This window comes from Stegostoma tigrinum, chromosome 35, assembly GCF_030684315.1.
Source record: "Stegostoma tigrinum isolate sSteTig4 chromosome 35, sSteTig4.hap1, whole genome shotgun sequence".
Lineage (NCBI taxonomy): Eukaryota > Metazoa > Chordata > Chondrichthyes > Orectolobiformes > Stegostomatidae > Stegostoma > Stegostoma tigrinum.
This window is the reverse complement of record NC_081388.1, coordinates 6153363-6181093: the sequence shown is the minus strand read 5'-3', so window position 1 is coordinate 6181093 and position 27731 is coordinate 6153363. Positions and strand designations below refer to the sequence as shown.

Sequence of the window (27731 nt, the reverse complement as noted above, 5' to 3'; positions counted from 1 at the left end):
AAAAAAATAATGGAACAGAAATGTAAGTTTGTTTATATTAGTTTTCAGTTTTCTGATTTGCAAGTGCTATGTTCCAAATTAGTTTGCGCAAATCAAACTTAAGAGCAGTGAGGAATTCTGAGCAGTGGAGGGGCACTGTTCTTCAGCCAAAAGCCTTGTTTTTCTGGCCCTCTAAATTAAATTTAAATGTTGTACAGGGTTTGCTGTCTCTGGTGCAAGAAGCCCTTGTTATCCTGCTAGGCCAATGTGCCTTAGACAGAGTAGACTGTTGTTTAGGATTAACTTCTGATGGTATGGTGAAGGCTTCCATTGTATAATGCAGCTAGAATCATAGAGATGTAAAGTGTGGAAACAGATCCTTCAGCCCAGTTTGTCCAAATCGACCAGATATCCTAAATTACTGTAGTCCAATTTGCCAGCATTTGGCCCATGGGCGCCTCAACCCTTTCTTTTCAAGTACCATCCAGATGCGCCTCAAATGTTTTATTTGTACCTGCCTCCACCAATACCTTTGGCAGCTCATTTCATAACATGCACCATGCCCGGTGTGAAAAAGTTGCTCCAAGTTTTTTTGTATATCTTTTCCCTCTCCCCTTAAACCATGCCCTCTAGTTTTGGACTCCTCTACTACCAGGGGAAAAAGACCTCAGCTATTCACTCTATCCATGCCCCTCATGGTTTTATAAACCTCCTAAGGTCACTCCACAGCCCCCGACGCTCTGTGGGAAGTAGTCTCAGCCTCTCCTGAGAGGTCAAACCCTCCAATCCCAGCCACATCCTTGTAAATCTTTTCTGCAAGTTTCACAACATCTTTCTAAGAGCAGGGAGACCAGAATTGAACACAGTATTCCAAAAATGGTCTCACTGATGTCCTGCACAGCCGCAACCTTACACCCCAACGCCTGTACTCAATGCAGTGACCAATGAAGTTAGAGATTGTGTTTAAAACCTTTTATCACCTAAGTTCACTTGACATACCACCCATTTATGTTTTCAAGTGAACCAGGTGTGAGGCTGGATGAACACAGCAGGCCAAGCAGCATCTCAGGAGCACAAAAGCTGACGTTTTGGGCCTAGACCCTTCATGAAGGGTCATCCAGCTTCACACTTGGTTATCTTGGATTCTCCAGCATCTGCAGTTCCCATTATCTCTACGTTTTCAAGTGCTTTGCTTTTTGTTATTACAATCCTTCAACATTCATTCCCTCCACTACTAAATACACAGTAACAGCAGTTGTGTGCCATGTACAAGATGCACTGCAACAACTCACCAAGGCCCCTCCAATAGCACCTTTCAGACTCGACCTCTACCACCTAGTGGGATGAAGGCAGCAGATAAATAGGCACCCCAATGTCTACAAGTTCCCCTCCAACTCGCAAACTTGGAACTGCATCACCTTTGCTTTGCTGTCATCAGGTCGAAATCCTGGGACACCATCCGAAATAAAGTCTTTTGCTTCTAGACTTTAGTTTGACCAATTGACTTGCCTCTGAAATGCAATACTTTATACACCCAAAACAGCACTGTGAGTGAGTCTTCATCCCAATGCCTGCAACAGTTCAGGGAAGGCAGTTCATCTTCATTTTCTCCAGGGCAATTAGGGATAGCCAATAAATTTTGTGTCACTAAGCCAGGAATAAAAAAAAAATGGTTAGCGATTTTTCCACTTCTGAACTCCCTTTGAAATCATGTGGCATCCCACATTAATCATAAATTAATGATTCACAATTCTATAACTGCCTGCCTAGCAGCATCTTCACCACAGGGACTGTGATGAATCAAGAGGATGGTTCACCGCTATATTCTTGTGCAACTAGGGGTGAGAAAGAAATGCTAGCTTTGACAGCAACACCTGTGTCTTCAGAGTGACTTTAAACAAAACTGTGCATTTTGCCAGTCATGTAGCAGAATTCTTTTTTGAGCTAAAAAGCCATCTCACTGGAGTTGGGTGAGGGAAGGACAATTGTTGGCGCAGTTACTTGCTGTTTTATCGTGGCATCTCCCTTTACTACTTTTTGCTCTGTAGCCATGATATGGCATATATTTCAGGAAAGCCCACCTTACCCTGGAAGGGCCCACGTGCTCCTCTGAGTACTGTATCCATCACTCGATTATATGGTACCTCTTGCATGAAGATCCTCCGAAGATCATCGGATTATGCTTTGAAGAATAGAATTGGCATTGTTCAGTCAGAAACCAGAACTTGCTTAACAGTTACTCAAATCAAAATGTATTCTTTTCAGCCCTGGGAAACCTGGTAACACCTGTGTCTCTTGAAAGGTATTGTGCTACTTCATAAGCTTAGCACACACGCCAACTCAGCTCTCTTAGTGCGGTCCCAAAGGAGCCCTCCAATATCAGATGCTATCGTTCAGATGAAGCATTAACTGAGGTGCAGTCTGTTCATTTAGGTTTGATACAAATGATCCCTCAAGCTTGTGACCTCAGTGTCTTAATGACCATTGATTCCACAACACTGAAACACATCACCTGATCATCTGTCCCGTTGCTGTTTGCGTGCATGGTGGTGCATTGCTGCAATATCCTGGGGATGTGAAAAGGGACATTTTCTGGTAAATGGAAAGAGGGTCATTTTTCACTTGGTGAAGACTCCATACGCGGATCATGAGGTTGATTACATTTGTGTTCTTTCTTTTCTATAGGGTAGCGACAGACCACAATGTGGATAACACCACGGCAATACTAAGGGAATGGCTGGTGAACGTACAGGGACTGTACCATTCTGTTGAATGGAGACCTATGGATGAGCCCAAGTGAGTGCAGATGCTGACTACAGCCTAAGACATATTAACCCATTAGCTTCAAGCAGTTTCTTTCCATGAGTAGCTGCTCAGTCATGTCATTCTCAATGGGATAACAGCCCCATTTTCATCAGACATTAACTGAGTGACCATCTCCAGTGTGGACATTGAGCAGCTGACCAGTGAGAGCTTTTGACTCTCTTATGAGTGTGACAAAACTATGGCTTTTAAAAAGTTATTTTGCCCTGTTTACTTTTATGAAGAAAGGTTGGGACAGAGGTAGAGAGCAGTTTGCTGAAGCCAATAAAATAAACAACTTGTGAGGCCTTAAGTTTTTTTTTATTAAAGTTGAAACAAATAGAAGCAGCCTGAATGGGTGGGGTGAAGCTCCCGCAAACAGGGTTTTTTTAGTTTTAGCTTTCAGCAGCAGTCGCTGGGATCTTGAAGCTGGATGTGCAAGCTGTTTTTCCTCTCTCTGCTAAAGATGGGGGTTCTCTTCCTGCTGCTAGAATTGCATGTTAGACAGTCTGTTTTACTGAATTTGTCTTGTACCAAAGGGTGTGTTTATGGGATGTTACTATATTGGAACAGTTCTGGTTTAGTAGCAAAATAATGTATTTTACTGTTAAGCTTTGCAGTACAGTTAAATTATTTCAATTTCTTCTTTCTCCTGTTGTATTTTAACTGTGGTGTATGAATAAAGTCTTTTGCTTCTAGACTTTAATTTGACCAATCGATTTTCATTCCAGATGCAATACCTTAAACTTACTTAAGGGTTAAGTATATAGACTATCTTTGTATATTTGGGGGGGGTTCGGTCTGGTCCATAACTGAGCCACAGAGAGCCGGTTTGAGTAATTTCTTCTTCCGTTGAGTAGCAACTGCACAAAGAGATTCCCCTCACTTGATGAGGAAGTTCGTTCTTCACAGTGCCAAGCAGTCCCTATTCTTCATGGCAGCTACTGTTCAGCGTACCAACTCATCACAGCGTTCATGAGCCTGGAATGTTTGCATCGTAGTTGCTTCTAGTTGTATGTTAGATTGTGTCGTCTCAAGGGATTTTAAATAAAAAAAGTGGATTCAAGCATTTATTGTCAGTCTCTAATTATCTGGAGATCCCTTAAGAGTCAGCCTCATTGCTGTGGGCCTGAGTCACATATTGGCCAGACCAGGAAGGGCAGCAGATTTTCTTTTCGAATGGATGTTGCTGAACCAGATGGGTTTTTGCAGCTGTCGTTGCAATGCTGTCATTAAGCTAGTTTCTTTATTCCAGATTTTTATTGAATTCAAATTTCACCATCCATGATGGCAGGATTTGAACCTATATCCCCCAAAACATTAACCTGGCATGCTAGATTACTGATTGAGTGATGTTACTTCAATGCCACTGTCTCCCCTTTGAATTCTTTGGGTGCCGGGTGCTCAATTCGTAAAGCAAACTCCACTGCACTGAGATGTTAATAATTAAAATGGGAGGCCATAGAACTTACCAGGGACAGATCAGACTTGTTGAGGTGTGGAGATGTGTATGCAATGTCGGCTATTAGTGATGGTGATTTTTTTTTCTTCTTCTCACATGTGATGCTGTTATTGTGGTGCAAGATGTTGTATAGACCAATGTCTTTGTGCTTGAGTTTTTTTAAATTTGTGGTCAGTGCTGTCTAGGCAGAATTCATTTCTGCCTCTAGTGCCCATCCCACTTAGCTGCCTTGTTGAATGTTGACACTCATTGGGGCTCCCATGATGTGATTAGGTCAAGGAATTCCAGAGACAACAAAAGAACCGCAGGTACTTTGCCAAGTCTGAGTTATGACTTAGACAACATCTTGGGGTTGGCTGTTCTGTGGCATTGCTGCTGATGGCCTCCTTAGTGCCAAGCCTGTAACACCAGGAGAGGTGGAAATGGACGAAGTGGGTGAGAGAATTGTAAAAGCGCATTATATTGAGGGACCTCATTCAGAGAAAAACTATCTGATCAATAGGACTGCCTAATGGCCTGTTATGTCTTCCTGAGCGAAGTTGACGTGTTGAGAAAAATGTTCAGGAAAGGGAGTGGACTGCGCGGAAGTGTTGAGTGGCCAGAGTCGCAGAGATTAATAGGCAGCGCAGACAGGAATCAATGAACTGCTCTTCTTGGTATGGTACTGGGTACTAATCTCCTGTGTGTGCTTTTCAATGTCCGGTTTCAGATCATACTTTGATGAAATGGGGCCTAAGCATTGGTCTGACTCTCGCTATGAGCATGTGATGAAGCTGAGGCAAGCAGCACTGAATGCAGCCAAGGATCGATGGGCTGATTATGTTTTGGTAAGGCCAGCGATTTTGATTGGGCATTCTGTTTTCTGTTCCTGCATGTCAAGGAGCATGTGTCTGGCTGGAAAGAATACAAGTGATAGTCTAGTTTGAGCAAAATGGAATTTGTTCTGGGCCCCAAAACAAAGCGTCAGTCAAAACTTGGTGGGTAGTGCTCTCCCTCCAAGGCAGAGGGTCGAGGGCTCTTGGTCCACTGCAGTCACTGTCCAGTATTTACTGAGGTGACGCCTCTCAGTTGTCAGTATTTATCCTTCAACCAATATCATTAAAACAGACCATCTAGACATTCTGATCATATTGCTATATTGGGAGCTTGCTGTAAACATAAGACATAGGAGTGGAAGTAAGGCCATTCAGCCCATCGAGTCCATTCCGCCATTTAATCATGGCTGATGGGGCATTTCAACTCCACTTCCCTGCACTTTCCCTGTAGCCCTTGATTCTTTGTGAGATCAAGAATTTATTGATCTCGGCCTTGAAGACATTTAACGTCCCAGCCTCCATTGCGCTCCGTGGCAATGAATTCCACAAGCCCACCACTCTGGCTGAAGAAATGCCTCCTCACTTCCGTTTAAAATTTACCCTTCTAATTCTAAGGCTGTGCCCACGGGTCCTAGTCTCACCACCTAATGGAAACAACTTCCCAGCGTCCACCCTTCCTAAACCATGCATTATCTTGTGAGTTTCTATTAGATCTCCCCTCAACCTTCTAAACTCTAATGAATACAATCCCAGGATCCTTAGCCGTTCATCGTACATTAAACCTACCATTCCAGGGATCATCCGTGTGAATCTCAGCTGGACATGCTCCAGCGCCAGTATTTTCTTCCTGAGGTGTAGAGCCCAAAATTGGACACAGTATTCTAAATGGGGCCTAACTAGAACTTTATAAAGTCTCAGAAGCACATTGCTGCTTTTATATTCCAACCCTCTTGAGATAAACGACAATATTGCATTCGCTTTCTTAATCACAGACTCTACCTGCAAGTTAACCTTTAGAGAATCCTGGACCAGCACTCCCGGATCCCTTTGTACTTCTGCTTTAGGAATTTTCTCACCGTTTAGTCCATGCCTGTATTCTTTTTTTTTCAAAGTGCAAGACCTCGCATTTGCTCACGTTGAATTTCATCAGCCATTTCCTTGACCACTCTCCTAAACCATCTAAATCTTTCTGCAGCTTCCCCACCTCTTCAGTACTACCTGCCTGTCCACCTATCTTCGTATCATCGGCAAACTGCGCCAGAATGCCCCCAGTCCCTTCATCCAGATCATTAATATATAAAGTGAACAGCTGCGGCCCCAACAGTGAACCCTGCGGGACACCATTCCGAACATGTTGGTGACATGTTCCCTACATTACAGCAATGACTGCACTTAGTACCTCATTGGTGGCAAATGCTTTTGAATGTCCTGAAGTCATAAAAGGCACGACAGAAATGCAGGTTTATTCTTTCTGCTAGATGCAAGGTGATCCAAGGTAAATCCCAGTTACATGGAGACCTACATGTCAATACTTGCGTATATACAACATGGTATCCTTAAATGCACAGTGTCTTTTAACTTCTACTTCAATGTGGGATTTTCATTTCAAGTGTGCAATTAACAGTCTAAAGGATAACAATTCAAAGCTACATGGTGTTCCCCTCGGCTTGACAGGGAAGCAGCAGATAATTGGGCCAATGGCCTGTACTAGTTGATTCAGTGTAGGGTTAAAAGAATTAGCTCGCTGTCTGGTTGGATGCACAAGTGTTTGTGAGGTCATTAATAGCCCTCCTGATTTTTATTGAGGTGTACTGTTCCTTTAAAGTTGTGTGGAGCTGGATTAGAATCTCTGAGGGATGTGGCTGGAGAATCATGATCTAGCTGGGTCTGCAGCTGTTCCCCAGAATCTGTGAAGTCTGAGCCCAGGAGTATGACAGCTTACAGGCATAAAACAAGGTTTCTCCTGCACCTCTGGGAACAGTTCCAAGGAAATAATCCATCTGGATCATAGTACATCTCTCCATCCCACAGTTTAGCGGAAGAGATACTCTTTCTTCTGATTGGGAGGTGCCCAGAAAACTAAAACATCATCTTAAATTTAGAGCCGTGCTGCTCGGGGGTTATATCACAAAGCACTTTTTCGTGTATGAAAGTGGAAATCTGGAATAACCTCTCCTACTGAGTAGGCTATAGAACAATTGAAAATTTCAGCACTGAGAGTGAAAGACTTATATTAGACAAGGGAATTAATGATTCTGGAGCTGAGGTCAACAAACTGAGTTTGGACACCAGTTCGATATGAGTGGTAGGATTGTTTTGAGAGGCTTGAATGACCACCTTGTGTTCCTACTTGACAGCATGTCATTGAACTTTTAGACAATTGGCAACATTTCAATTCTTCATTTTCAGACACTTAGTCACAGGGCAATAAGTCATGCTTTGAGGATTTTCTTTTAGGGATTCAATGGCCTGTGTTGAGACCTTGCCTGACCTGACTATCTCTCTTGCTGGCAATCTGATTTCTGGCATTCTACACGCCAATGCTCTACTCCTTCTCCTTCTCAGTTTGTAGATGCAGACAACTTCCTGATCAACCCTGACATCTTAAACCTCCTCATAGCAGAGAACAAAACAGTCGTGGCTCCCATGTTGGACTCACGCTCTGCATATTCCAATTTCTGGTGTGGAATGACTGCCGAGGTAGGTCTAGAATAATTAACTTTGTTGTTCAACATCCATTTTTGTGAGTTTCTTAATTTTTTTAAGTTTGTTAACTTTCTCACCTGTGGCGACCTTGACTAATCTCAGCCACTTGGAGAGCCTCCGCCTTCCCCTCAACTCCTTTCCTTTGCCCTTCAGCTGGTGCCCAAGTCTTTGTCAGCCGTGAGATAGATCTCACTTTCCTGCTTTTCCACTCATGGCTGTGCCTTCTAAATTCAAACCCATCAGTAGAACCATTCTCAGTGTTTCCCTAGGTCAGTTCTGTCCCATTTTCCATTTTAAAATCTTTCTGCACCAAAACAGATAATTTGGCCAATCGTGCCTGTTGCTGTTCTTTAAGGAACTGACCGATTAGTCCCCCTCCTCACAACTGTAAATGATTCCCCTGCAAATAATATGCCCAAGTCACCTTTAAAAGTTGCTAATCCAATTGTTTAAGGTAATACAATCCAGTTCATTGTATTTCTCTTGTTAAACTTTCATTCTACATCTCAACTCTGGGTATTTTGCTCATATTCCTTAAATCTGTGTCCCCATCAATGGCAATGCTTTCTCACTAATTACTCTAATCAAAATTCCTTGAAATTGTATTCCTCACTGTCTCATCCTCCTTATCTCTGGTGTTTACTGTGATATCCCCTGCAGTGTGTATGTAAGTTGTTTGGTAAGGAGCCTGAGCTCAGATGATCTTGGAGAGGGTTTGCTCCCATGTCCTGGTTGAGTCGTCTCAGTGAGTCAGCACTGTATTCCACATCTGGATGGTGTTTCAGTGCATCATTAGTGAGAAATCTCTAAGCATGTTCTTCTAGAGGTGACACTTTCTGCTGTCTGACCCCAGACTGCCCCATTGCCAGTGTGTTGCCGTGCCCCAGCCCCAGCCCCCACGTTGCCATAGCCCAGTCAGTGTCGCCGTGGCTCCAAACCTGCACCAGCCTGAAAGTGCACCAAGCCTGGATTATCCCCTGGAACGCAACTGATACCTTCTGTGTGTGTCTCTGCTGCTGTTGGAAGCTGTGTTGTATATTTAATGAGTTCCTTCGCTTGGAAGGGTTATTACAAACGGACCCCGGCCTACGTGCCCATACGGAAACGGGACCGGCTGGGCTGCTTCCCAGTCGTCATGGTCCACTCCACGATGCTGATCGACCTTCGTAAAGAGGCCTCTAAGCAACTGGCATTTTACCCTCCACACCCAGACTACACCTGGTCATTTGACGACATCATTGTCTTTGCTTTCTCATGTCGACAAGCGGGTGAGTGACAACATGCTGTCTGTTGGGGGCATGTCTGAGTGCGTAGTGCTGTAGAGAGATGTAGCGTTTGAGCCTGGGTTTATGTTATGGCTTAATTCTTAGCTGTTTCTCCATCTACTCTATCAAATCCTTTTTAATATTCTTTGATCTCCTTTGTTAAGACCATAAGACATAGGAGCAGAAGTAGGCAGTTCAGCCCATCAAGTCATTTCTATCATTCAGTTTATCATGGCTGATATAATCTTCAACTCCATTGTCCTGTCTCATTCCCACAAGCATTGATTCCTATACTGATTAAAAGCCTGCCTATCTCAGCCATTACTAGCCTGCGTAGCCAACTGTGGTAAATGATTTCTCAGATTCACTGCAAACTGAGAGGAAAAAAGTCTTCTTCCCTATTTGTCTTATATGTCTCCTTACTCCTGAGATGTTGAGGTGAGAGTGACGGCCCTTGACATCAAGGCCACATTTGACAGTGTCAGCGAAGAGCCATAGCAAAATAGGAATCAGAGGGTAGCTCTCTATTGATCGGAGTCATACCTGCACGTAGGAAAATGGTTATGGGTATTGTAGGTCAGACAGCTCAGCTCCAAGACATCTCTGCAGGAGTTTCTCAGGGTAGTGTCCAAGGCCCAACCATCTTAAGTTGTTTATCAATGACCTTTCCCCCCGCCGCTATAAGGCTAGAATGGGGATGTTTGCTAATGATCGCACAATGTTTAGCACCATTCACAAGTCCTCAGATATTGAAGTAGTCCATGTTCAAATGTAACAAAACTGGACAATATCCATGCTGGGGCTGACCAGTGATAAGTAACATTTGTGCCCCACAGATGCCAGGCTATGACCATCACCAATAAGGGTCAATCTAACCACTGCCACTTGACATTTAACAATGTTACCATAACTGATAACCCAACTGTCAACATCCTGTAGGTTACTATTGACCAGAAACTCAACTGGACTCACCATATAAACACAGTGGCTACAAGAGTAGGTCAGAGACTAGGAATACTGCAGCAAATAATTCACCTCCTGACTCCCCAGAGCTGGTCCATCATCCACAAAGCACAAGTCAGGAGTGTGATGGAATACTCCCCACTAGCCTGGATGAGTGCAGCTCCAGCAACACTCAAGAAGTCTGACACCATCCGGGACAAGGCAGCCTGCATCTCATCCACAAGCCTCCATTCCCCCTATTCATCAACACTGGGAAGCAGCAGTGTGTACCAAGATGGACCGTAGAAATTCACCAAAAGATTCTCACAGACAGCACCTTCCAAGACCATGACCATTTCTTTTGATTAGATTAGATTGCCTACAGTGTGGAAACAGGCCCTTCGGCCCAACAAGTCCACACCGCCCCTTGAAGCATCCCACCCAGACCCATCCTCCCCCCCCCCCCCCCCCCCCCCATAACCCCCACGCCCCTGAACACTGGGCAATTTACATGGCCGATCCACCAAGCCTGCACATCTTTGGACTGTGGGAACAAACCAGAGCACCAGAAGGAAACCCTATTTAGAAGGACAAAAGCAGCAGATACATGGGAGCCCAAAGGAACTTGGGAGCCCAAGTTCAAAATTCTCTTATGCTTAACATGCAAGCTCCCCTCTAAGCTACTCCTCCTCTTGACTTAGAAATAGACCACTGTTATTGAGTCAAAATCCTGGAATTCTCACCTTTTATGGCATTGAGGATCTACCTATATCGCATGGACTGTAGCGGTTCAGGAAGACAGCTCACTATCGTGTTCTTAAGTGCAGCTGAAGATGAGTAATAAATACTGGGCCAGTCAACATTGCCCAGATACCGTGGGTAATTGTAAAAAGGATTCTGTTCTGATTTTAGACTGTCTCACAACACAAGGGGGGAAAAAAACTCTGCTTCTATCCTGTCAAATCTGCTAAGAATCTTGTACGTTTCAATAAGGTAACTTCACATTCCTCTAAAACTCCAATGAGTTCAAGCCCAACCTGCTCAACTGCTGAGTTTGATAGATGTTTGGTTGTTAAGCGGGATAGAGGTCAAGGAGGAAAGTGGAGTTGAGACCACAAATTGCTCAGCCTTGATCTTCTCAAACAGTGCAGCAGACTTGAAGGGCCAAACACACTGTGTGTTTCTGTCTAAATTTCTCTTTGCCTTCCATTCTCCATATCCTTCTTATCCTTGCCTTGCAAAAGTTGGTAACTGGCTGTGTTGGAGTTTTTATTTGAACCCATACCCCAACCCTCAGCTTCCTGGTTGAGAGCATGAAAGTTTGCTGTTCGCAAAGTGGCTACCATGTTTCCTTCAGGTGCTGAGACCTTTGAAGAACTTTATTGGCTACGATGTTCTTTGGAACTGCCTGAGATCATGAAAGGCTATATAAATGCAAGGCGCTGTTTTTGTAACACTGTCGCAGCTTAAATCACCAAAGTGACAATCTACGCTGACCGTCTTTGTATATTTTATACTACCCAAGTGTATAATGCCAACCAGTGTACTTTTCAGGATAGATGTAGCTTCAATGATGCAAATGCTGTGCTTTCTGTTTCAGAGGTGCAGATGTATATCTGTAATAAAGAGCAGTATGGGTTCCTGCAGGTGCCACTGAAATCGACCAGCACAATGCAGGATGAGGTGGATAGCTTCATTCACGTCCATTTGGAGGTTATGGGTAAGTGACACATTGATTTTTTTTTTCTGTCTGTTTAGTTTCCAATCCTAGAATCCCTACATTGTGGAAGCAGGCCATTTGACTCATCAAGTCTGCATTTGCCCTCTGAAGAGCACCCTATCTAGAACCACTCATTTCCCATGGCCAATCCATCTAACCTGCATATCTTTGGACTGTGGGAGAGGACCCGGAGGAAACCCACTCACATGGGGAGAACGTGCAAAGTCGACACAGGCAGTCACCCAAGGATGGAATCAAACCTGGGTCCTTGGTGCTGTGAGGCAGCATTGCTAGCTGCTGAGCCACCGTGCCACCCCAACATGGGTTTTGGTGCAACAAGGGTTAGTTTTTGGGTATTACTGGGCCTCTGTAGCCACACTGCGACTGACTTGAACGTTCCCAGCTACACATCAAATCAGGTGAACTTTGACATGCAGGCATCCAGGAACTGCAGTCAGACAATAAACATCCTCTATGGGTGACCCACTAAAGGTGAGAGAACCAGGGAGCTGGAGTGTACAGGGGGAGAGAAGGAGGATGTGATGTGGGAGGACTGGAATGTTGCAATTTGGAATGCCCTGCTTGAAAGGGCGGCAGAAGGAAATTCCTCCATCTTTTTTAAATACCTGATGGAGAAAAATGTTGCTGGCTTGTGAGGATGAAGTGGGACTAAGTGGAATGGCTGTTTCAAAGCGCCAGCATCAGCGAGATGCTCACCTCCTTTCACTGAGTAGGCAGTATGTATGTGCGCATGCTCCGTCTCGGAGATATCCAGTGGTGAACCCTCCCAAATCGGAGTACCATTTATGTTCCAGTGAACCACGCTCCCGTGGAGCCTTCCAGATACCTGTCTGTGGCACCAAAGTACCCGGATAAGATGGGCTTCGATGAGGTAAGATTGTTATTTAAGCTTGCTGCTAGAGTTTGGGCAGGTCAGTATTTTGCCCATTACTAATTGCTGCGGGTTGCTGGGCCATTTCAGATGGTAGTTAAGAATCAACAATGTTGTGCGTTTGGAGTCATGTGTACTCTAGCGTAAGTTACCCTCTCACTGAGGTCACCATGATAGAGCAGCTTTATTGCTTGAATTTAAATTCCAGCAGTTGCTGTGTGAGATTTTGTCCCTAAAGCTGTAGCTTGCAACTCTCGACTACTCATCCAGTGACATTGCCACTACACCACCCTCTTCCTCTAGGAATAGTTGGAAGGTTCAGGATTTTGACTTCTTTACAGGAATATTGATGTACTTTCATATCAGGAAGATGTGGAATGATGGTGATGCTACAACATTGCAGCTCTTGTACTCTGTTGATAGAGGTTTCAGAACAGCTTGAATCGCCTTCCGTTTCAGGTTCACCACCCTGCTGGATGAGGACCCTTTTTTGTTTTACAATGTAGACTCTATTGCTTAGCGCACTGCAGGGTCAGAGGGTCAGGGAGATAGTGTGCAGTGTTAATGTCACCGGTCTAATAATCCAGAGATCCAGGCTAGCGTCCTGGGACGTGGGGGTCACGTGCCATGATGAATTCATAATAGCTGGTATGAAAGCTAGTCTCAAATGTTGACTGTGAAACTGTCAAAAAAAAATCACCTAAAAACCCATCTGATTCACTAGTATCCTTTTTAAAGAAGGAAAGCTGCCATTTTTGCTTTGTCTAACCTATGTGACTCCAGCCCCAGCAATGTGGTTGACTCTTAACTGCCCTTTGAATTGGCCCAGCAAGCTATTCAGTTCAACAGGGCAACTAGGGATGGGGACAGATGCTGGCCTGGCCCGTGACAACGCATTCCATGAACGAACACTGACGTACATATATACTCATCTTATTGGAAGATACCTGAATTTAATGTTCGATTTTAAGCATTTTTTGCAATTTTTATCTCCTAGATTTTTCTGATCAACTTGAAGCGCCGCCCAGATAGGAGAATGCGAATGGTTGATTCTCTGTACGAGCAGGAGATTGCGTGCAAAGTGATTGATGCTGTTGATGGAAGGTAACTGAGTTACAAATCTGTATTCAGTGTGTAACTCTAGTCAAGGTTTCAGCCCTATCCTGTTTGTCTTCAATATGTATGACCCTCAAGAACAGTGTGCGCAACTTTGGTCTCCATATTGCAGGAACTGATACAGAGTGAGACTTGAGGAATTTCTTCTCTCTCTGTGGTGAATCTTTGGAATTCCTTCCCCAGAGAGCCTTGGAATCTCAAATGTAGAGTATAACTTGTAGATATTAAAGATGCCAAGTGATGTGCAAATAGTGGAGGACAATGGCATTGATGTAAAAAGATTGGCCATGATCTAATGAAGAAGCAGACTTTCTGGGCCTCCCTCTATTTCTGGGACCCACCTTCTATTTCCTGTTTTCCCATGCACTGCATTCTGTGAACACTACGGACAATTTAGCATGGCCGATCCACCTAAACTGCACATCTTTGGACAGTGGGAGGAAGCCGGAGGAAATGCACGCAGACACGGGGAGAATATGCAAACTCCACACAGACAGTCGCCCAAGGGTAGAATTGAACCCGGGTCCCTGGCGCTGTGAGGCTGCAGTGCTAACCACTGAGCCACCGTGCCTCCATGTTAAGGGGAAAAAAGAATCCTATTTTCCATGTAGGGTTTAAATAGCAAGTACTGAATCGTATGAATGAGCAGAAATTACACATCTTCCGTGCATTTACATCCCATTCTGATCACATTATTTCTATGTGGCTCCAAATTCTCCGCTCTTTTCTTGAGAACCAAATGGGGCTAGATAGGGGGATGGGTCTGGCTGGGATGCTTCAATGGGCGGTGCGGACTTGTTGGGCTGAAGGGCCTGTTTCTGCACTGTAGGGAATCTAATCTAATCAAATCTAATCCTCTATTATACCCCGACCATTATCACCTGACAATCACTTGCAGCTAATCAGTTTAAAATTTCTGAGCGATCCGATGGTGTTGCACACCCAGTGGTGCAACCATTGGGCCCCTGCAAATCCTTTTCTCCCTAATCAGTCTGGGTAGAATCATGGAATCCCTACATTGCAGAAGCAGGTCATTCAGCCCATCAAGTCCACCCTCCAAAGAGCAGCCTGCCTGATCTGACCCAACCCCTACCCTGTCCCTATAACCCTGCAATTCCATGGCCAATCCACCCAGCCTGCACATCCTTGGACTGTGGGAGGAAACTAGAGCGCCCGGAGGAAACCCACACAAATACAGGGTGAATGTGCAAACTCCACACAGACAACAACCCGAAGGTGGAATCAAACTTGGGTCCCTGCTAACTACTGAGCCACAGTGCTGTTACAGTGAGGTAAGTGAGCGATGTCTTGAGATAATGGCATAGCCCTGTCAAAACCTAAGCTTTTTCCCTTTTGTGAAATGAGTTCTCTTCTTCCATGCTGCTCGTTCTTCCGCTTTAACCTCCTCACATGGGAAAAGTGCGAAAAATTGGTGTTGGGTTAGAAAACGAGCCGTGATCACATCAGGTGGAGAGGCTGAATGGCCTGCACATGATTCTGTTTCTTGTATTAGCTGGTTTGTGGTGGCCTCCTGAAATGTGCTAATACTCTTCCCATCGATTATCCCTACAGAGCCTTCAACAACACCCAGGTAAAGGCCCTTGGCATCACCATGCTGCCAGATTATAAAGACCCTTACTCAGGCCGACCCTTGACCAAGGGGGAGATGGGCTGTTTTCTCAGTCACTACAATGTCTGGAATGAGGTAAGGAGCTGCAATGTTAGGTGAGAGTCTTGGGAGTTCAATCAGCTGGGACCGACCCATGTAACAATAGGGGTAGTAATGAAGGGATAGGAATGGAGGGCTTGAGTTATAAGGAGAGCCTGGATAGACTGGTACCATTTTGATTGGAGTACTGGAAGTTGAAGGGTGAATTCTAGAGATTTATGAAATCCTGAGGGGTACAATAGGGTGAATAGCAAAGGTCTTTTCCCTGGTGCAGGGGAGTTCAAAGCCAAGGGACTTGGTCTTATGACTCTATGACTCTATGACTTGAATATTACTAGAAAAAAGCAGACACATTTTATCAAGAGATAACACGGTGTGAAGCTGGATGAACACAGCAAGCCAAGCAGCTGCTATGTTCTCCCAGCTTCACACCATGTTATCTCAGGAACTGCTGATGCTAGAGAAATCTATCAGCTCTGTAACATTTTATCAAGGTTTTTTTCACCTTTACAGGACCTTTGAGAAGAAATTGTAAAGTAAAGGGAAGACTTTATACTGTCAAAAAGCAAAGTGTTGATTGATTGGCAGGTGGACACCATGGTACAAGTATTGCACTGGACAATGCTGCAGATGATTACATTGTAAATTTTGATTTTTCTTTCAAATTAGTACCCTTGTGAATTGTCCTAGTGCATGCAAGAAGAGATGTGCCTTTCCTCAGGGGTACTCAATAATAGACCAGGTGTAATGAGCCTTGATCTGAGCTCTGTACTGAGGGTAGGTGGTGGCCTATTGGTATTATCACTGGACTGTTAATGTTTTGGAGATCTGGGATCAAATCCCACCATGACAGATGGTGGAATTTGAATTCAATTACCATGAAATCATTGATTGTCAGAAAAACCCCATCTGGTTCATTAATGTCCTTCAGCGAAGGAAATCTGCCGTCCTCACCTACTCTGACCTACATGTGACTCCAGACCCGCAGCGATGTGGTTCACTTTTTCACTTGCCCTGTGAAATGGCCTAGCAAGCTATTCCGTTGTATCTAATCACTACAAAGTCTCAAAGAAATGAAACCAGATGGATCACCTGGCGTTGACCTAGGCACCAGATAAGGGCAATGACAGAAATAGCCCATTTGACCCTGCAAAGTCTCGTCACTAACCTCTGGGGGTTAGTGCCAAAAATTGGGAGAGCTGGCTCACGGACTAGCCTAGCAAAAACCCTGAAGTAGCCATAGTCTCGGAATCATAAGGCACCACCATTACCATCCCTGGATATGCCCTGTCCCACTGACAGGACAGACCCTGCAGAGGTGGCAGCACAGTGGTGCATATTTGGGAGGGTGTTGACCTCAGCATTGACTCTGGACCCCATGAAGTCTCATGGTTTCAAGTTAAACACAGGCAAGGAAACCTCCTGATTACCACACACCGTTCTCCCTCACCTGGTCAATCAGTACTCCTCAATGTTGAATAACACTTGGAGGAAGCACTGAGGATGGCAAGGGTACAAAATATACTCTGGGGGGGGATTTCAATGTCCACCACCAAGACTGACTCGGCAGCAGTACTACAGATCGAGCTGGTCGGGTCTGAAAGAGCATAGCTGCTAGACTGGGTCTACATCAGGTGTTGAGGGAACCAACAAGAGGGAAAAACAAACTTGATCTCATTCTTACCAATCTGCCAGCTGCAGATACATCTATCCATGACAGTATCATTAAGAGTGACCTCTGCAGTCCTTGTGGAGACAGAGTCCCACCTCCACACCTACTGGTTGGGTGAGCTCTTTATAAATTGCTGGCTAGTTTGAGATTTGCAGTTCATTCAGGGCACCTTACTGTAGGAAGGATGGTGTGGCCTTGGGTAGGGCCACTAGGGTAGAGTGGTACCATTGAGGACCGTCCATTATAAGGACAAGCTACAGCCATTCATAGTGTTTTCCCTTGACTAATGGGCCCTGGCATCTGCTTCCTGTGGAAACACAAGAGGATAGACTGTGTTGATTCTAACACTTAATGGGCAATGGCACTCCTTGGGATGCAATCCTATGGATGTGCCAACATTCCCTGCAGTGTGGGCATTCACTCTCCTAGGGGTAGAAAATACTCCAGCTCAACTTTCCCTGGGGCATAGCTACCCACTTTCCATATGTTAGCAGCAGTTATATTCTCCTGCAGGTACAGGCCTGCTCTCCGTGGCTTATGGGTGCTGACTTTCCCCAGGTTTAGGTCCCACACGTGCCCAGTCTTAGTAAGGTATGGGTCCTGTGGCATTAACCTGGGTCCACAAGGTAGAACCCTTGAAAGCTGAGCACCTGAGTTCTGCAGTGTTTAGTTCTGGCTGTTGTGGCCCTCACCTCGTTCCTTTGGTTCTCTGCAGATAGTCGAACGAGGATTGCAGACCTCTGTGGTCTTTGAAGATGATCTACGGTTTGAGATCTTCTTCAAGCGAAGACTGAAATATTTGATGAAGGAAGTGGAGAAGGCTGCACTTGATTGGGATCTGATGTGAGTGAGCAGAAAAAAATGCCCTGATCTGGTTTATCTTTAGCCCTACCTTTGTAACACTCTACACGCCATTGTCTGCGACGGACATCTCATAATCCTGCCAGAATGGCAGTGGTTGGTGGTTGAGGATACGCAGTTGGAAGATTAGGCTCTCAGTGCTACCAACAAGCATTCTGTGCTCTGGGGGCTGGGTAGCACCACTCTGTAAGCACCTATGCTTAACACTTTTTTTTTTATTTAAAAAAAAAATGAAAAGTAGAAGCCACAAACATCTGCTTAGGGTAATTAAGGATGACCAATAAATGCAGGTTTGATGGCGCTACCCAGGAACAGATCGTGGCCCATGTGCTATTTCTGACTTTGATTCCCAAATTGTAACTGGAACTGTCAGTTGTTACCAGTTCTGTTAATAACTATGTAGGAAGTTTGACATAATTAGAATGTGTTTTACTGGTTCTATAGCAGAATAAGCAGAAGTATATTTTTGGGCAATGATTTGAGGCCCTGGTAAAGCCACTAGTGATAGAACTGGGCTACACTGTCTAAGGTTACATTTAAAGTTGAGTAAAGTTTGCCTCTGCACAGAGATATGGACACTCGACAAGTGTTAAAATCTACACCCAGCACGATAACCATACATCACTGTCAAAGGTTCCAGCTGTGGTTCAGAATAGCACATTCTTCTCTGAGCCGGAAGGTCGTGGGTTCAGTTCCTAATCTATTTAAGACTGTAATCCTGATTGACACTGACACTGAGGATGAGAGATAGCAGGAACTGCAAATGCTGGAGAATCTGAGATAACAAGGTTTTGAGCTGGATGAACACAGCAGGCCAAGCAGCATGTTGAGGATTTAGACTTTAGATTCCCTACAGTGTGGAAACAGGCCCTTCGGCCCAACAAGTCTACACCGCCCCTTGATATATCCCACCCAGACCCATCCCCCTATATCCCACACACCCTGAACACTATGGGCAATTTAGCATGGCCGATCCGCCTCACCTGCATGTTTTTGGACTGTGGGAGGAAACCGGAGCACCCGGAGGAAACTCACGCTGACACGGGGAGAATGGGCACACTTCTCACGGACAGTCACCCGAGGGTGGAATCGAACCCGGGTCCCTGGCGCTGTGAGGCTGCAGTGCTAACCACTGAGCCACCGAGCCGCTCCTTTTCAGGTAGGCACCCACCTGCTCCCTAGGCTGGCCGTGAAAGATACTGCGGCGCTGTTTAAAGGACAGCAGTGAAGTTCTTCCTGATTTATCCCTCAATCATGACCCAGAAAAAACTATGTTTGTGTGAGTTTTTATCATCTCGTTGCTGTAATTGGGGCCATGTTGTGACCCCAGGCCTCCTGGCTCAGAGGTAGGGATGCAACGACTGCACCACAACAGCCCCGAGGCTTAAATATTATCCGAGATCCCAAGATGATTTACTTGGCTGTTCTTTGATATAAGGCAATGGGATCTTTTACAAACAGCTGAGAATGGCATCTCAAAGACACCACCTTCATCAATGCAGCACTGCACTGGAATGGCAGCCTGGATTTGCTGCCTGACTTGAATCCATGACCTTCTGATTCAGAGCAGTGTTGCTCTCTGTTGAGCTGAGACAAATGGACGAACCTTGCCCAGCTTCCTTTGCTGTTTATCTTTTTATGTGTTCAGTTCATCTTTCTGTTTCCATTTCTCTCCTTAAATGAAGGCAAAGGATTATGAATCCTGCTTTTTTTAAAAAAAAATCGTTCTGGGATGTGGGTGTGGCTAGATCAGCATTTATTGCCCGTTCTTCCTTCAGAGTCAACAACATTCCTGTGGGTGTGGAGTCACATGTAGTGCCAGATCAGGTAAGGATGGCAGCTTCCTTCCCTAAAGGACATCAGTGAACCAGATGGGTTTTTATGGAAATCAGCAGGAGTTACCTGGTTGCCATTAGGCTCTGCCCTGATTCCAAATTTCTCTTGAATTCAGATCTTACCACCTACCGTGTTGGAATTTGAGCCCAAGTCCCTGGACCATTGGCCTGGAATTCAGGGTCACTTGTCCAGTGATATTACCACTACCCCACTATCTCGCCTGCATATCTGAAATAAAAACCAAAAATGCTGGAGAAATTCGGCAGGTCTGGCAGCATCCATGGAGAGAAACAGTTAACTTTTTGAGCCCAATATGACTGTTCTTCAGAACATTATATTTGTTTCTCTGATGCTGGAACTGCCGAGTTTCTCCAGCTTCTGAGTTTTCTGTTTTTATTCCTTTTTTTTTAAATGCATTAACTTTTCTTTACAGTCGTTTCCTTCATTGGCAGCTGGGTCTCTATCTTCTGTAAGCTTTCTCGTTTAGCATCTTCCGAAGATCCTGCACCTTGTGGCATGTTTGCCCCGCAATATTTTGGAATTCACCCTCCCTTTTGCTTTCAGCTCCTGCGCCTCCTCTCCTTAACACATGTCCTCTCCTCCATTTCTGCTTCCTGCAGCTACATTGGCCGAAAGCGGATGCAAGTGGATCACCCAGAGAAGCCGGTGCCGGGGGTCCGGAATTTGGTGGAGGCGGATTACTCCTATTGGACTCTAGGTTATGTTCTCTCACTGCAAGGGGCACAGAAGCTCATCGATGCCAAGCCATTCAACAAGATGTTACCTGTGGATGAATTTCTGCCTGTGATGTATGACAAGCACCCAGTGTATGTACCATGAACTCTCAGACTGACCTATCGCTGAGCTGTCCATTGACTGAGGGCTGTGCGAAAGAGTTACTGGTGGTCCTGTGACATGTACAGGTCAAAGGTTAAGAAAGGGTTAGGCTCCTCCCTCTTACTTCTGGGGTAGATTGCTGCTTTTTAGCTTGAAGCTTGGTAGCCTGAGGGTGGGAGTTGACTGACCTTTTGTTCAGAGTCCTGCCAACAGTGTAGGTTTGATACCCACTCTAACTGAGGTAGACTTCTCATCTATCTTCCTTGTCTGCCCTGTGATTGATACCGAAGGTTTCCCTAGGCTGTATATAACTTTTTAAAGAAGTTATCCTTTCACGAACTGTGGGCATTACTGCTAATTCCTCTTGAGCTAAGGGGCTTGGACCATTTCAGAGGGCCGTTGAGTTAGCTACGTTCCTGTTTGTCAGTGTAGTTGAGAGCAGCAGATCTTCCGTAAGGTGAACAAGATACAAACTTATAAATTGGGAGCTGAAGTAGGCTGCTTAGGCCTGGGCTTTCCTAGTTGTCATGGTCATCAGGTAGTCCACAAGTTTGGGTTTGTCAGTTGGTTTCACAATGTGATGTCCAATGGAAGCAAGTGTTGCACGTAGTAATTAGTATTAATGGAAGCTACACGCATTAAAACACATGGCCCTGTGCTTTGCCGACTGACAGAAAGCACGTACTGCACCCTGTTCGATTCAACCTGTCTGGATTAAAATATAACAAAGCCTGGCTGTCAATGTCAAGCAACATTAATGGGTGCATTAGTACAACAATGTCCTCTTGACATACTATCAGAATACTTGCATTTGTAAAAAGTCTGTAAAGCTGACAAAATCAAGCAAAATAAATCTTAAATGTAAAACCCACCCTTGTCTAACCCACTGTGATAAAAGCTATCTGACAGCTTTGCAGAGATCTGGGTACGGTCAATATAGAATATTGCAGTCTGTTGAAGTCATTAAAGATGGATTCAGACATGGTGCTGTGTCAGCATGAGATCAGGGCAGAATAAGCTAAAATGAAGTCAGGCTGCTTTGGGCATAAAAAGTGAAAGAGCTGCAGATATTGGAAATCAGAAACAATTACTGAACTTGCTGGAAATGCTCAGCAGATCTGGTAGAATTTGTGGAGAGATATCACAGTTCACGTTTTGGGTCCAGTGGGAGGGTCACTGAACCTGAAATGTTAACTCTGATTTCTTTTTTTTTTCCAGAATTTTTTTTTGTTTCAGGCTACATAGACTTGGCTTGTATTCTCTTGAATTCAGATAATTGAGCCTATCCACTGGAAGACTTTAAGGTGATTAATGTTGTTGATAGATAAATGGAGGGGAGTCCAGAATGAAGGCCTTAAACATCAGAATTAGATGTAGACAGTCAGGGTGATGGGAAGCACTTTGGGGTGGCAGTCTGGAATTGTATCCCCTAAAATATAATTGAGGATGAGGGGAGTAGGCTGATTAGTTACAAAGCTGGATTTTGTTTGATGTGGCTGTGATCCCATGGTGGGGAAATGAAGCTTAGCATCAAATCAGCTAATGATCTACCTGGATAGACAGACCGGTTCAGTGGACTGAATGGGCCCCTCCTACACTGTCACAGAGCGTATCTGAATATTGTTTTCCTTTATTACTTTGAATCAGTTGCATTTAAAGTCTACCCTCTTTCCAACGGTATTCGTTCTTATTGTTGGCGCCTGCCGTGCATATTCTTGTGAACCGTGCTGCTTTCTGTTTCTCCATTAGGTCAGAGTACATGGATCACTTTGAGAACCGTGACCTGAGGGCTTTCTCTGTGGAGCCGCTCCTTATCTACCCCACGCATTACACTGGTGACCCAGGCTACGTGAGCGACACGGAGACCTCCACGGTCTGGGACAACGAGAACCTGAAGACGGACTGGGACCGTGCCAAGTCGCAGAAGACCAAGGAGCAGGCAAAAATCCGGGAAGCGGCACAGAATCTGGATGTGTCGCACTCTCCCATTGACTCCGCCTCTAGAGATGAGCTGTGACCCACTGGTTTGTAGCAGTTTTCAATGACAGATTGTGGGCGGGGTGTCTAAAATAAACGGAGACGGGGGTATGACCCATGCTTGAATGAGTTAAAATGACCTTTGGACCCCAGCTGCACTCAGTACAGTCCCTCACTCTGGTTTTCAGGGTGACTGGGGCTGAGCAGTCGTGCTGACTAACTGTTAACTGTTGATTAACTTTGCAATGTGTCTCAATGTATATTAATAGTTAGTACTACACCATCCACCTCAAAAGGACTGAATACCTCACAGGGGCCACTGCTACGAGCCAGTTGCATGTTTCCATGTGCTGTAATTTAGCAGGGTAGGTCTGCAATGTGGGCAGCAACGTCGTTTGTGTCAACAGCCTTTCGTACGCTCGGCCAACTATTCAGTTGTGTTAGGGGATGCCGATTAGGGAGTGTATCATGGGCTTCTGGCTCAATACCACCCTCTGTGCTGCTGGCCGTCAGGTGTGTTTCTTCTCTGCTATCTCGATATTCTGTTTAAACTCCAAATTTAATGCAATATCATAAAATGTAGTTTTTGTTACAGTTATTTCACCCTTTAATCTTGTCATTTGCAGGTGGATCTTCCTCTCCCTGAGTTTGACCTTTGGGTTTTCGCTCCTTACACCTTTGTAATTGCCTAGAGATCCCATTGTCCTCTATGAGAGTAACATGTTAGGTTACTGTAGCCCCAGGAGCAGGCATTCTGGGGAATGTGTTGATGAGGTCATTAGCCAGATATCTTGTTCTTTAAGCCACCACCTTCACCACGGTAGGCTTGGCCCAATTGTGGAGAATCTCACATGAAGGTTTTGTATGAATATGAACTCGGTGGCCTGATGCTGCGATTATGGCCTAAAATAAATGGAAGTGAGGTGCCAATCAGCTATTGTCTATTTTACTGATGATGTAACAGATTTAAGGGCCTGATGGTTTCCTCGAGATCCTTGGACATAACGAGGAACACAGCCCTGATGAAGGGTGCCGACCTGAAACGTTGACTTTCCAGCTCCTCTGTTGCCTGACCTGCTGTGTTCCTCCAGCTCCACATCTTGCTGACTCCTCCAGTTCCTTTGCTCTCCAGACTTGGTTCATCAACGTGGTTAGATGGTTATCAGCATGGCTTACAGTGGATAGAAATGCAGAGAATGCCCTTAACATTGTTCATAAACTGGGATTAGGCCCTGCTCAAAGATCTTGGATTCCACTTTGGTTTTCAGGTTCATTTTTGTATCCTGGATGAGAATAGAGAAAATGTATAACAAAAATGCAGAGAGGTGTTTGAGTCCTAGCCCATTCAGTATTTTACACTTCTAAAGTCAAAACCGCTACAGGAGGTTGTGTAGCCAACGGGTAGCTGCATATCCTTTCAACAACAGTGTCTGCTACATCTATTATAAATCTCTTGAATTTGTGCCAGGTGGAGATGCCAAGACTTTCAGATTCCTGGATCCAACTGCTGTTTAAGTTTAATGCACTTCCTTGTCACCATGGGGATAACAGATGGCCAGAGCATGAGTCAGTTTTACATCTGTTCCTCTTTTTCCGCCCATCCCAGATCTCCTAAATTAAGCATTTTCTTTTCCACTGGAACAGTCTAGACTATAGGCCCATAATTACTCAGCCATTGTGTCTCGGAAAGATTGACAGTCTCAGTCTAGGTAAAACACTACACGCTGCTTGAATATGACAAGTTACTGCCAGCTCAGGGAATGTCCCATGACCCCAGACCTGAAAGATCTGTTTGGGTCATTTAGCTAGTCATAAAGGTCAGGAAACCCATTCCACACTATTGCCCTCTTGTACTCCTCATTACCTTTTTTTGTAGCTGCGTAGCTCAGCGCATTTCTGAATTTTCTGTTGAGATTTGCCTTTCTTTTCTATCTCTTTCTCTCTTTCTTTCTCTGTGTCCCTCCCCCCTCTCCCCTCTCCTCTCTCCCCCCCTTCCCCCTTCTCTCCCCCCTCTTCCCCCCCCTCCCCTCCCCTCTCCCTCCCCCCCTGCCCCACTTTGATCTATTCTTTATATTTGCTTTGTACACTGTGAAGCATTTTAATCCCAACTGTTTATCTTTTACTTTCTCGGGTCTAGTCCATCTCCCCACCGCTCTCTGGTCAGTTGTAATGCTTTCGTATTATATTCCATCTCTTCTGGGTCATTGGAACAGTGCTTCCTTAGCCGCTTCCCACTGTGACCCCATTCCCATACTCAAATTATTTTGGTGCCCTCAGTGAAAACTGGGAGAGGAGCAGCCAGGCTTGGTCCACAGAGACATTTAGAATCTGGGTTGTTTGCTGCTCCAACATTTTAACTCTTAGCCCTACTCAGGGCCCCAAGCCCCACTTTGGGAAGCCCTGCCTTTAGACTCTCCCCCCACCCCATGTTTTCCCACAGTGTAACCCAGCAGTACCTGCTGAAGTCACAGAGTGGGAACTGAATCCAAAACCATCTGTCTCCAGGACGAAAGCCTGATCAACTGAACCAACGGTGAAGTCATTTGCAATAATGGATAAAGTTTAACATTTAGAATTTCCATGGGATATCCCATGGTTGAAGATGATCCTCTAAAACTCCCATTGTTATGATGGACTATGGATTACATTGGATTAGATGGTGCAGAAATAGGCCATTTGGCCCAACCAGCCCATGCTGAGAGAGTTCCTGTGGAAGTTCACCCTCCTGACCCATGAACACAGCGGCAGTCGATCTTTGTTGCAAAACTAAACAGTACAAGGTGCTGATAAGTGTTCGAACTCAGGCAGCTGATGAAATGAAAACAGAAATTTTTGGAAAAGCTGAGCAGGTCTGGCAGCATCTCTGAAGAAAAGTCGGTTAATGTTCTGGCTCTGGTGACCCTTCCTCAGAATGTTAACTCTGATTTTTCTTCACAGTTGCTGCCAGACCTTGTTGAGGTTTTCCAGCAACTTCTGCTTTTGTTCCTGATTCACTGCATCTGCTGTCCTTTTGGTTTTTACCTGATGGAATAACTCCAGAAGTTCCAGAAATGGGTGGTCTTTATCATGTCAGATGGGGTCTTGCTGCCCCCTAATCTCCCCCCCCCCCCCCCCCCCCCCCCGACATGTATAAAGCCTAGCGGACTGCACATCACCATGTGAGCTGAGCTGTACTGACAGGTACTCATGGTCACCTCCCTGCTATCCAACCCTCGGGGAACCCAGCACACGATGTATTGGAAGTGTGCTGGGAAGCAGCAGCACTCTCGGCTGACATTTCAAAAGAGAACCAGAACCAACAGCCTTCGTCCATTCCCTTCACCTTCTCAGACTTGAGCACGCACACAGTGAGATGAAGCAAGACTCTTGTTGAAGACATGGTATTTTGATCTGAGTCTTGGGGTTTTATTTTACTTTTCCATGCTCAGCCTCTGTCGCTGGAATGCCGTGTATCTCTAACTCTGACTGGGCATGCTATCTGAGGTGCATTCAAAACAGCAGTGTGGGGTTTGGAAAGCCATGTTGCACTCGTTAGGTGCCCTGGACCTTTTTCAACATCTTCTGTCATAGAACACGTGTTTGCAGTTGATTTTAATCTCCCTGTTTTTATCTACCTCAGAGCTCCTCCTTCTGAGTCCTCTGGCCCTTCTGTCTTGGTGCTGCAAACCTGCCTTAAGCTGTGTTGGATTTATGAGTATTGATTGTAATCAGAAACTCTGGTGCTGCCAGCCTGTGTCATTCCACTCTCATTCGCTTTCCCACACTGACATTCTTCCTTTTTTCTTTTGAGTCCTCTGCCCAAAGACACTTCCATTAGAAGGATAGAGATTCTGAATCTACCCCGAGTGGAACAGAGATCAAACCCCGTGCCATTGGCATCATTCAAATCTACAAAGAACATCAATCAACTGAACCCATCCTGTCCTACGTAGCCGGGCAACTGAGTTGTAGGATGGTAGGATGATGGTGGTGCTCCAAATTCTCTGCTTCCCTTACTGCCTTTTGGCTTGTGCCTGAAGAATTTTCAGTTCAATACTCCACCTGTTTAGCCACATCATGAGCTCCCCTTGCTTCACCGTCAACCCCTGGCCACTCTAACCTTGGTGGCAGGGACACGCTCAACTGCGACACCGGACCTCTTCCTCTGCTATCGCTTTTCCAAATAAAGTGCCTGTTGCTTCCTACTGTGCAGCAATGGGACTACAGCCCAGCGAGGGTCACTACTTTCAAGAGAGGAAGGGTGGGGGAGAACTGAGGAGTGACACTTTCTACAGCTGCCTTCCCTGACTGAGAGTCCACCAGTGCCTTCCCAAATCAACTCCTCTGCTCCCTGTTATTCTCCCATCTGTAACTTGATAAAAGTCAATCATTGATCAGCTTTGATGCTATAATATCAACGACATGTCTGAGGTTTCAAACTACCTGATGTTTAGTTGCAGCCAATTGTACAATAGAGAATTTTCAAAAATATTTTCTTGCACATGGAAAAAGGAAGGGTTTTTTATAAAATGGACAAGGCTGCCAGCGATGAACACCAGGTCTGACTATGTGATGGCAGATTTACCCCGACACTACCAGTATCCTAACAATGCCTAGGAAATTTTCAATTTTTTAATATTTCACAATTTACTTTTATAACTGTTTTCTTTGCAATTTACAATAAAGGTTTTATACAAACTTGGTTGCGTCACTTTGTGGATGTTTGCTCTCTCTGTTTAAGGGAAGGAGCAGGAGGTTTAGAAGGGATGCGAGGGGGGCGGGAAAATGTTTTTACCCAGAGGGTGGCAAGTGTCTGGAGCTCACTGCCTGTAAGAGTAGGACACTCAGAATCCATCATGACATTCAAAGTATTTAGATGTGCGCTTGACATGCCAAGGCATATAAGGCTATGGGCTAAATGCTAGAAATGAGAATAGTTGTGTGGTTTTTGACTGGCGCAAGGTGTGTTGTAGATCGCGATGACTCGAATTGAGGGCGTTATCCCAGAAAAAACCAAAATATTCATTTAGACAGGCCCGTGAAGCCTGTAGCGCCCTGTCATGCAATGTGTCCTTTCGCTCTTGACTAGTGGCTGCTTTTGCACTTGACCATATAGCAGTGGCCATTATAGCACTGGGCCAATGGAGTCTGTACCATTCAGTCATCCAGTGTCAGTACCGACTGGCATAAATTCTGGGCCA

At 45.1% G+C, this 27731-nt stretch overlaps 1 protein-coding gene across 1 annotated transcript in view; it reads left to right on the top strand.

Moving 5' to 3' along the window:
- The window catches only part of colgalt1b (collagen beta(1-O)galactosyltransferase 1b), a 51945-nt gene extending 24717 nt beyond the window's left edge, over nt 1-27228 (top strand). Inside the window, exons 2-12 of the mRNA XM_048522070.2 lie at nt 2665-2775; nt 4953-5070; nt 7624-7758; nt 8828-9032; nt 11572-11691; nt 12507-12583; nt 13581-13687; nt 15272-15404; nt 17756-17883; nt 20358-20564; nt 22324-27228. Coding sequence (XP_048378027.1) covers nt 2665-2775; nt 4953-5070; nt 7624-7758; nt 8828-9032; nt 11572-11691; nt 12507-12583; nt 13581-13687; nt 15272-15404; nt 17756-17883; nt 20358-20564; nt 22324-22591 — 1609 coding nt within the window. The 3' untranslated portion in view covers nt 22592-27228. The remainder of the gene's footprint in view (nt 1-2664; nt 2776-4952; nt 5071-7623; nt 7759-8827; nt 9033-11571; nt 11692-12506; nt 12584-13580; nt 13688-15271; nt 15405-17755; nt 17884-20357; nt 20565-22323) is intronic.
- Nucleotides 27229-27731: the final 503 nt, after the last annotated feature.